The sequence below is a fragment of the Coregonus clupeaformis genome, unplaced genomic scaffold (genome assembly GCF_020615455.1).
Source record: "Coregonus clupeaformis isolate EN_2021a unplaced genomic scaffold, ASM2061545v1 scaf1236, whole genome shotgun sequence".
NCBI lineage: Eukaryota > Metazoa > Chordata > Actinopteri > Salmoniformes > Salmonidae > Coregonus > Coregonus clupeaformis.
This window is the reverse complement of record NW_025534690.1, coordinates 8,466-19,741: the sequence shown is the minus strand read 5'-3', so window position 1 is coordinate 19,741 and position 11,276 is coordinate 8,466. Positions and strand designations below refer to the sequence as shown.

Genomic DNA, 11,276 nt, shown 5'->3' with positions numbered 1-11,276 from the left:
CCAGGTAAAGTGTACCGGAACTGCACAGACACGGGCTGGACGGACCCATTCCCTCCTTACGAGCATGCATGTTTCAACGAAACCTTACACTTACTTGGAGAGGTGGGTACATGTGTAATCTTAGTATATGCTACATCAATGGTTTTGTCTTTGATTCAGGACAAATACATAAAAATAAGGAAAGCCATAGAAGTGTTGAGCAGTGATTTAAAAATACATGGACAATTTTCATATATTCTTACACCAGGCCACTTTTTCCTCCCAGTCACATGACTCCCACATGTACTTCCCTACGTGAAGACCATGTACACTGCAGGCTACGCTCTCTCTCTAATCTCTCTCACCATCGCCATCACCATCCTCTGTCTCTTTAGGTGAGAAACAGAGAATCAAGTCTAAGAATTATTATGATAAAAATATATGATAATCCATTTGGATACCCAATAAACCAGACTGTAACCAACATGCTTATCTTAATATTGTGTCTCAGTGGGGGATTAAACATATTACAACATGGGTGTCAAAAGCATGTTGGTCAAGGAGGACATTTACAGCTGCTTTTACACTTTTCCTGTTGTCTAGGAAACTGCACTGCACCAGAAACTACATCCACATCCAACTCTTTGTCTCCTTCATCCTGCGTGCTTCCTTCATCTTCATCAAAGACTCTGTGCTCTTCACCGATGAAGACTTCTACCATTGTGACGACTACCCAGTACGTATCTACTGTACTTTGTAGTGACTGTCAATGCATGTGTAAATGGATGAACAGATTGATAGAGAGAAATTAGTAATTTAGTGTGTGAAAGCAGAATAACTCACTTTTCTAACTCTTGAAAAAATTCCTGGTTTTGATAGTTATTAATCTTTCAACATGATATGAACATACTAAAATACCCCTCCTACACTATACAGTGCATTCGGAAAGTATTCGGACCCCTTGACTTTTCCACATTTTGTTACGTTACAGCCTTATTTGTAACGATCCCGGCAGTCTGAGTCGGGTCCTGTCTGGTGACTAGTTTTTCTGTTCGTGATCTCCAGTTTCCCGAGGGTTCGGGAACGCTCCGGGAGCTCTCTTGATTTCCGCACCTGCATCCCATCAGCAATCTGCACACCTGGTCCTGATCATCACCCTTCTTAGGTTCTGGCCTAACATCCAGTCCCTGCCGGATCGTTAGCCATGAACAGTAGGTTTACCAGAGTATCAGTTTTAGAGCCTAGCGTTAGTTTTGTTGTTTTTGCACCGTGTTGGTTTGTTACTTACTTACCCCCGTTTTGTTCCATCTGCAGTCACCCGTCCGGAACCTTCATCCAACCTCTGCCTGGTGGTCGGCGGCTGCCGACCCAGGATGGGATCAACCACTGCACCCCCAACAACTAATCAACGCCGCCCGCTCTGTTCCCTGGATTATTCAGCATCACTCTTGAATTTGTAATAAACACTCACCTTCGTTTCTACTTACCTTGTCCTGGTCTGCTTCTGGGTTCTGGCTTAGCAACTCGTGACAGAACGATCCGGCCAGTAATGAACCCAGCGGACCTGGACTCTGTTCGCCATGCCATTACCCATCAGGAGAAGATGTTGGGCCATCATAGCACGGTACTACAGGAGATCGCGTTGTCAGTTCGAACCTTTCTACCGGTCTGACGGAGGTCCAGAACCAACGCAAGTTTCCGGTGGAGGATCCACTACCGGTTTCACCCATCTCGCCTGCTGCTTCTGGAGCTGTGTCCTTCCGTGAGCCCAAGGTTCCGACGCCGGATAGATATGAGGGGGAGCTGGGAAGATGCCGTTCCTTCCTTATGCAGTGTGGATTAGTGTTCGATCTACAGCCCTACTCTTATGCCACAGACAAGGCTAGGATAGCCTTTGTGATTGCGTTGCTGCGTGGTCGAGCGCTGGAGTGGGCTTCAGCCGTTTGGGAACGACAAGACCCCTGCATGGCTTCATACCAGGGGTTCACGGCCGAGATGAGGAAGCTCTTCGACCATTCCGTCCGAGGGAGGGACGCAGCTAGGCGCCTGTTTTCGCTTCACCAAGGAACTCGCAGCGTGGCCGACTTCGTGATCGAGTTCAAGACGTTGGCTGTGGAGAGTGGGTGGAACGAGGAGTCTCTGCAAGCGGCCTTTTACCAGGGTCTGTCGGAGCAGCTCAAGGATGAGTTGATCTCCTATCCGGAGCCTAGTGACCTGGACAGCTTGGTAGCCTTGTCTATTCGGGTGGATAATCGAGTCCGAGAGCGAAGGAGGGAGAAGCAATGGGGTCCGTCCAATCGATCAGCTTCTCAGTTCCCAGTCGGGTCGGGTGGTGGACCAGAACATGTCGATCATTCTCCACCACAAAGGATTAGTGGAGAGGTCCTCTCTTCCGATTCTGAACCCATGCAAGTGGGGCGTGCACGGGTTAACCAAGGAGGAGCGTCAACATAGACGTAAGACCAACTGCTGCCTCTACTGTGGTAGCTCGGGACATTACATCTCCACTTGTTCCCGGCGGTCGTCAAACTGCCCGGCTCGCTAAAGTTGGGAGGACTTTTAGCGAGCCAGTTTCAACCTCTCAGTACCTCTGTCAGACCCCCGTTTCCCGGCTACCCTTGTGAACAGGAATCAGAGCTTAGCGATTAACGCTTTTATCGATTCAGGTGCCGATGGAAGCTTTCTTGATGCCGAGTTGGTGGAACAGCTGGGGCTTTCCAAGGAGCAATTGCCGGAAGCCATTGAAGCGACCACTCTGAACGGCAGTAGTCTGGCACGTATCACGATGAGGACTGAACCGGTTAAGATGCGGTTGTCGGGGAATCATTCTGAGATGATTTCATTCTTCATTCTGCCGTCTTCCCATGTTCCTCTGGTCCTTGGATACCCCTGGCTGAAGGAACACAATCCCACGTTCGATTGGGTGACGGGCAAGGTAACGAGTTGGAGCCTTGATTGTCATGCTAACTGTCTCAAGACTGCCTGCCCCCATTCGGTTCCCAGTCAGGTGATTGAGGCTAAACCCCCAGATTTGTCCCTGGTTCCCGAGACATATCACGATTTGGGGGAAGTTTTCAGTAAGCAGAAGGCTCTGTCACTCCCTCCCCACCGACCATATGATTGTGCCATCAACCTGTTCCCTGGAGCTGTCTACCCCAAGGGAAGGTTATACAGTATCTCCCGACCTGAACGTGAGGCTTTGGAGACCTACATCAAGGAGTCCCTAGCTGCTGGTCTCGTTCGTCCCCTCGTCATCACCCCCTGGGGGCAGGGATTCTTCTTTGTGGGTAAGAAGGATGGCTCTCTTCGACCGTGTATTGATTATCGGGGGTTGAATGACATCACGGTCAAGAACAAGTATCCCCTGCCCTTGATGAGTTCTGCCTTCGACTCCTTACAGGGTGCTACGGTGTTCACCAAGCTAGACCTACGCAATGCGTATCACATGGTCCGGATCAGAGAGGGGGACGAGTGGTTGACGGGTTTCAATACACCGATGGGTCACTTCGAGTATCAGGTGATGCCGTTTGGACTGACCAATGCTCCAGCGGTATTCCAGAGTATGGTGAACGACGTCCTGAGAGATATGATCGGGTCTCTTTGTGTTTGTTTACCTGGATGACATTCTGATCTTCTCGAAGGAACCTTCCGACCACGTCCAGCATGTCCGGCAGGTTCTGCAGCGATTGTTGGAGAATCGCCTGTTCGTGAAGGCCGAGAAGTGCGAGTTTCACGCCCACACGACATCCTTTCTCGGGTACATCATCTCCAGGGGAGAGATTAGGATGGACCAGGAGAAGGTTAGAGCGGTTCTGGAATGGGCCCAGCCCGGTACGAGATTGCAGCTCCAGAGATTTTTGGGGTTTGCGAATTTCTACCGCAGATTCATCCGGGATTACAGCCGTGTGGCCGCTCCGTTAACTGCCTTGACTTCCAGTATCAGGACCTTCAAGTGGAATCCGGAGGCGGATCGAGCGTTTCTGGATTTGAAGAGGCGATTCACCAACGCACCGATTCTCTCAACCGGACACGGCCCGTCAGTTCGTCGTTGAAGTGGACGCGTCTGATGTGGGAGTTGGCGCCATCCTGTCGCAGCGATGCTCCACGGACAGTAAACTCCATCCCTGCGCCTACTACTCTCGTCGCCTTTCGCCTGCGGAGAGGAATTACGATGTGGGTAACCGGGAGCTTCTCGCGGTGAAACTTGCCTTGGAGGAGTGGCGCCACTGGTTGGAGGGGGGCGGAGCAACCGTTTATTGTCTGGACTGACCACAAGAATCTTGCTTACGTGCAATCGGCTAAACGTCTCAACTCCCGTCAGGCCAGGTGGGCGTTGTTTTTCGGACGATTCAAGTTTTCCCCTGACGTTCCGACCTGGATCTAAGAACGGCAAGGCGGACGCCTTGTCCCGGATGTTCTCCAAGACGGAGGAGAGTGGGTCCAAGACCGAGACAATTCTCCCCCGGAACTGCGTCGTGGGAGCAGTTATGTGGAAGATTGAGGAGGAGGTGCTGGCGGCCCTTCGGACTCAGCCCGGTCCCGGTAACGGTCCACCCGGTCGGTTGTTTGTGCCTGAGTCGGTTCGTCCTGCTGTCCTCAAATGGTCCCACGCCAGCAAGATGGCTTGTCACCCTGGCGTGGCTCGGACAATGGCGTTTCTTCGCAGACGTTTTTGGTGGCCTGCCATGGCCGAGGATACTCGGGGTTTTGTTGCTGCCTGTCCAGTGTGTGCGCAGAATAAGAGTACCAATCGGCCCAGCTCTGGACTACTTCACCCCCTTCCTATTCCCCGGCGACCATGGTCGCATCTGGCCCTGGACTTCGTCACTGGGTTGCCCGCTTCTGAGGGGAACACGGTCGTTCTGACTATCGTGGACAGATTCAGCAAGTTCGCCCACTTTGTGCCAATTGCCAAGCTTCCCTCTGCCTCGGAGACGTCCGAGATCCTGGTTAGGGAGGTTTTCAGGGTCCACGGTTTGCCCAGTGATATCGTTTCCGACCGTGGCCCTCAGTTTACCTCTGCTGTCTGGAAGTCCTTCTGTTTGGCCATTGGAGCTACAGTCAGTCTCACATCTGGTTTTCACCCCCAATCCAATGGTCAGGCGGAGAGAGCCAACCAGAAGATGGAATCCACGCTACGCTGTCTGGTCTCTTCCAACCCCACCTCCTGGGTCTCTCAGTTGCCTTGGGTTGAGTATGCCCACAATACTCTCCCTACATCTGCCACTGGGATGTCTCCCCTTCCAGTGCCTGTATGGCTACCAACCTCCCCTGTTCCCTTCTCAGGAGAAGGAGCTCTCAGTGCCTTCGGTTCAGGCCCATATTCGTCGTTGCCACCGGACCTGGCATCGGGCCAGAAAGGCACTCCTTAGAGTTTCGGACCGGTATCAGCTCCAGGCGAATCGTCGCCGGATCCCCGCTCCCACCTATACCATCGGAGATAGGGTTTGCTTGGCCACACGGGATCTTCCGTTACGGACTGAGTCTAGGAAGTTGTTACCGAGTTCATTGGTCCGTTTGTGGTGGAGAAGGTGATCAATCCAGTGGCAGTTCGACTCAAACTACCGAGGACGCTCAGAGTCCATCCCACTTTTCATGTCTCCTGCCTCAAGCCTGTCTTCCTCAGTCCTCTTTTGCCTCCTCCGCCTCCTCCTCCTCCTCCTCGGATGATCGGAGGTGGTCCTGCCTACACGGTGCGTCGCATCATGGATTCCAGACGGCGGGGCCGGGGTTTCCAGTATCTCGTGGACTGGGAGGGGTATGGTCCTGAAGAGAGGAGTTGGATTCCGCGGCGACAGGTCCTAGATGCTGACCTCATCAGTGACTTCTACCGCCTCCATCCTGGCGCTCCGGGGAGTCCGCCCGGTGGCGTCTCCGGAGGGGGGTACTGTAACGATCCCGGCAGTCTGAGTCGGGTCCTGTCTGGTGACTAGTTTTTCTGTTCGTGATCTCCAGTTTCCCGAGGGTTCGGGAACGCTCCGGGGAGCTCTCTTGATTTCCGCACCTGCATCCCATCAGCAATCTGCACACCTGGTCCTGATCATCACCCTTCTTAGGTTCTGGCCTAACATCCAGTCCCTGCCGGATCGTTAGCCATGAACAGTAGGTTTACCAGAGTATCAGTTTTAGAGCCTAGCGTTAGTTTTGTTGTTTTTGCACCGTGTTGGTTTGTTACTTACTTACCCCCGTTTTGTTCCATCTGCAGTCACCCGTCCGGAACCTTCATCCAACCTCTGCCTGGTGGTCGGCGGCTGCCGACCCAGGATGGGATCAACCACTGCACCCCCAACAACTAATCAACGCCGCCCGCTCTGTTCCCTGGATTATTCAGCATCACTCTTGAATTTGTAATAAACACTCACCTTCGTTTCTACTTACCTTGTCCTGGTCTGCTTCTGGGTTCTGGCTTAGCAACTCGTGACATTATTCTAAAATGGATTACATACGTTTTTTCCTTCATCAATCTACACACAATACCCCATAATGACAAAGCAAAAACAGGTTTTTAGAAATGTTTGCAAATGTATGAAACATAAAAAACGGAAATATCACATTTACATAAGTATTCAGACCCTTTACTCAATAGTTTGTTGAAGCACCTTTGGCGGCGATTACAGCCTCAAGTCTTCTTGGGTATGACGCTAGAAGCGTGGCACACCTGTATTTGGGAATTTCTCCCATTCTTCTCTGCAGATCCTCTCAAGCTCTGTCAGGTTGGAAGGGGAGCATTGCTGCACACCTATTTTCAAGTCTCTCCAGAGATGTTCGATCGGGTTCAAGTCCAGGCTCTGGCTGGGCCACTCAAGGACATTCAGAGACTTGTCCCGAAGCCACTCCTGCGTTGTCTTGGCTGTGTGCTTAGGGTCGTTGTCCTGTTGGAAGATGAACCTTCGCCTAAGTCTAAGGTCCTGAGCGCACTGGAGCAGGTTTTCATCAAGGATCTCTCTGTACTTTGCTCTGTTCATATTTCCCTAAATCCTGACTAGTCTCCCAGTCCCTGCCGTTGAAAAACATCCCCACAGCATGATGCTGCCACCACCATGCTTCACCGTAGGGATGGTGCCAGGTTTCATCAGACCAGAGAATCTTGTTTCTCATGGTCTGAGAGTCCTTTAGCCAAACTCCAAGCGGGCTGTCACGTGCCTTTTACTGAGGAGTGGCTTCCGTTCTGGCCACTTTACTATAAAGGCCTGATTGGTGGAGTGCTGCAGAGATGGTTGTCCTTCTGGAAGGTTCTCCCATCTCCACAGAGGAACTCTGAAGCTCTGTCAGAGTGACCATCGGGTTCTTGGTCAACTCCTGACCAAGGCCCTTCTCCCCGATTGCTAAGTTTGGCCGGGCAGCCAGCTCTAGGAAGAGTCTTGGTGGTTCCAAACTTATTCCATTTAAGAATGATGGAGCCCACTGTGTTCTTGGGGACCTTCAATGCTGCAGACATTGCTGTACCCTTCCCCAGATCTGTGCCTCAACACAATCCTGTCTCGGAGCTCTACGGACAATTCCTTCGACCTCATGGCTTGGTTTTTCCTCTGACATGCACTGTCAACTGTGGTACCTTATATAGACAGGTGTGTGCCTTTCCAAATCATGTCCAATCAATTGAATTTACCACTGGTGGACTCCAATCAAGTTGTAGAAACATCAAGGATGAACAATGGAAACAGGATGCACCTGAGCTCAATTTCGAGTCTCATAGCAAAGGGTCTGAATACTTATGTAAATAAGGTGTTTTTAGTTTTTGCTTTGTCATTATGGGGTATTGTGTGTAGATTGATGAGTAAATATAACTTGACTGGCCTGCACAGATCCCTGACCTCAACCCCATCGAACACCTTTGGGATAAATTGGACCGCCGACTGCGAGCCAGGCCTAATCGCCCAACATCAGTGCCCGACCTCACTTATACTCGTGGCTGAATGGAAGCAAGTCCCCGCGGCAATGTTCCAACATCTAGTGTAAAGACTTCCCAGAAGTGGAGGCTGTTATAGCAGCAAAGGGGGGACAAACTCCATATGAATGCCCATGATTTTGGAATGAGACGTTTGACAAGCAGGTGTCCACATACTTTTGGTCATGTACTGTATCTTTTCTCATCATATCCTGTAGGTGGTGTGTAAGTTAGTGGTGATGTTCTCCAACTACTGCATCATGGCTAACTACAGCTGGCTGCTGGTGGAGGGACACTACCTCCACACCCTGGTCAGCGTCTCCTTCTTCTCCAAGAAGAAACCCTGTGGTGGTACATCATCCAGGGCTGGGGTACGGACACCTGTCCCCTCTACATTACAACAACACTACACATGCCATGTCATTGATGTCATCTAGCAATGTCATGTCATAGTGAACTGTTCACTGAAAAGAGGGATTGAATTTAACTAAACAGTTTTTGTTTTTCTACATAGGTTTGCCAATGATTGTCATTGTATCCTGGGGCTTGGCAAAATACTTCTATGAGGATGAAGGGTAAGATACAGATGAATGGGATGTCATAGACCATTTTAAACAGATGACAATTGCATCATCATCATAGTTCACATACATTAATAGGTTTCTCTTTCTCCTCAAGCTGCTGGGAGACAAGGGTACATGACTGGGTTTGGTGGATTCTCAGAGTACCAGTCCTACTCTTCATAGTTGTAAGTGCATCAATCTCTGTTGATAACTAATGATTAGGCCTATGCATTGTTCAAGATTCTTCAAGACAGAATACCAGGGCACATTCTCAGAGCATGCGCAGACCAGCTGGCAAGTGTCTTCACGGACATGTTCAATCTCTCCTTGTACCAGATTGTAATCCTAACATGTTTCAAGCTGACCACCATTGTACCTGTTCCCAAGAACTCCAAGGTAAACTGCCTAAATGACTATCGCCCTGTAGCACTCGCATCTTTAATTATTAAGTGCTTTGGAAGGCTGGTCAAGTCACACATCAACACCATTATCCCAGACCAGTGGCGGCTCCTGAAAAAATTCTCAGGGGGGCAATTTTTCTGATGATTTAGGTGACCTACACACATTTTTAAAAAGATATGTCCAGCAACAACATGAAGACAGGGGCAGCATATAAGTCAATACCAGAAGCATTTATTGACTGATCTCAAAAGTGTTGGCTTACAAAATCAAAATAAGTTATCACAGTAAAAATAATCAAGGGTGTTCTTTCACATTCCTCAACACTGCATAAACAATATGCATTTCCATAAACAAATGAAATATCAGCTGAAAATACAGCATCTTGGTATTTGTTCAGATTGCAGGATCAACAAGAGCTTTTACCACATTTTTGCCTCATGGTTGAATTGGAAATATGTGCACCTGAGCATAATTCACAACAAGCAAGCAGGAGCTTTTGATAGAGGCTACTGAAAACATTGATGCAAGTTATTGGTAATAAGACATTTTTATAGACTTCCATATTCTGCCCTCTTGTATAGATTTGTGAAAATGAACAGTGATAGACATTTTGCCTGAAAACAGAATTTGAAAATAATTTCTAGAAAAGGTAAACACAGCTATCTGTATGGCTTTGTAAAAATGAACAACCATATTCTGGCCAGAGAAAGAGAACCTTTCTTTGGTGTGATCCAGGATGGTGTTGCAGACCTCTTCAGACAGCCTCTGCTTCTCCTCTTCTCTCAAAGCTGTTCTGGGTCTTTTGGCTCCTGTTGCTTCTTGCAGCTGCTGTTGAGAGGAGTCCCTGAAGGCAAACAGACCAATGTGTTTGTTGGCTTTGTACAGTATTGTTGTCTATGTGATGCACAGGTATATGCAATGTATCCATGTATAGTACAAATACTTAAGTTCCACTTAAAATGGGCAGGGATGCATAAAGTCTTTAGTGTTTAAGTTAGCCTTTGTGTCTCACATAGCCTGGATGTTCAGCACAGTATACAGTGGTGCTCATAAGCTTATGATCCCATGCTAAAGTTGACTAAAAAGAGGAATAAAAAAGAAAAGAAAATTGGTGTCCTTAAAGGTTGGATTTTCCAACTTTTTTTTAATTAAGTCATTAAGATCAATTTCCAAAAGATGATTTTTTTATTTTTTTATTCCTCTTTTAGTCAACTTTAGAATGTGTTCATACACTTATGAGCACCACTGTACAGTACACATAGTATATAAAATAAGCTAGATTACACCACTGGCCATATATAATGAGAATAATGTAATTTCAAACACAAATGCAGTCTCCTTTCATGCATACATTTTCAAATAAAGCTCTGCTTTGAGAAAGATCGAATGATATTGTTTAATCTTACCTTATGGCCTGCACACTGCTTGTGAAGCTGTCGAGGGCACGTTTGATAAAGACAGCATCGATGTCCTTCTTCTGTAGCTTCTGGTACAGAATGTCGACGTGGGGCATGATTTTGTGAAAAAGCCGCAGGAAAAAAATAAAATCTTCATCATGTAGCATCCTCACGTAGCCAGATGCCTCTCTCACGGTGGGCTGGTCAAATGAACCCAATGAACCCGTCCGAATGGCTTCAAAACATTCTATGAGGTCGTCTCGATTCTCGTAGACAGTGTTCACGACTCTGCTTAGTAGAAACCTGTTGAATTATTAAATTTGGTCTGGGAGGTCCTAATTGTTTCGTTGCCAATTTATCTTGATTTGTTCGCCGACAAAAAGGAACTTCTTTCAAAGAGACAATCGAGTTGCACTGAAGGCTAGCCATTTTGACAGTAGTAGTGAATTGATTGATGAGGCTACCCGCTCTTTTCTTAGTTACATTCATGGTTATGTTACGTATGACGAAAGCGCGTAAGTGCAAGCCCTCAGAAACCCATAGAGATTGTATTGAAAGCTCTGATATTTGATTTTTTAAAATTTTACATTAGAGGCTATGAGAGACTTCTGGGCGATTTTCAACCTGACTGAAATCGCCCCAAAACGGGCGGGGACATTTGAAGCACGACTTTAGCCTGATTGGACATTTAGTGGCAGATCAGACGTCTAGATTAGAACACTGATAACTACTGTTGCCGTGATATAATTGATTAGAAAAAAATCCCTTCCTTTTCCCGTTTGGCAGTGCGTCGCCCATATCGCCCTAATGAACACACCGCCTCTGTCCCAGACACCCTGGAACCACTCCCAATTCACATACTGCCCCAACAGATCCACAGATGATGCTATCTCAATTGCATTTCACACCGCCCTCTCCCACCTGGACAAGAGGGGAAATCACTATGTGAGATTGCTGTTCATAGACTACAGTGCAGCATTCGACACCATATTCCCCTCCAAGCTCCTCACCAAGCTCGGGACCCTGGGACTGAACCTCTGTAACTGG

At 48.3% G+C, this 11,276-nt stretch overlaps 1 protein-coding gene and 1 long non-coding RNA gene across 2 annotated transcripts; both read left to right on the top strand.

Annotated features, from left to right (window-relative positions):
• Positions 1–295: 295 nt before the first annotated feature.
• Positions 296–8,205, top strand: LOC123486481 (secretin receptor-like; the record flags this gene model as incomplete). Its single annotated transcript, XM_045217805.1, has 3 exons — positions 296–374; positions 583–715; positions 8,086–8,205. Coding segments are annotated over exons 1-3 (324 nt in total), but the record flags the coding sequence as incomplete, so codon positions are not given.
• A 3-nt stretch (positions 8,206–8,208) lies between these two features.
• Positions 8,209–8,591, top strand: LOC123486482. The gene is made up of 3 exons (XR_006659389.1): positions 8,209–8,238; positions 8,382–8,442; positions 8,546–8,591. It is a non-coding gene; the product is annotated as an uncharacterized LOC123486482 (long non-coding RNA).
• Positions 8,592–11,276: the final 2,685 nt, after the last annotated feature.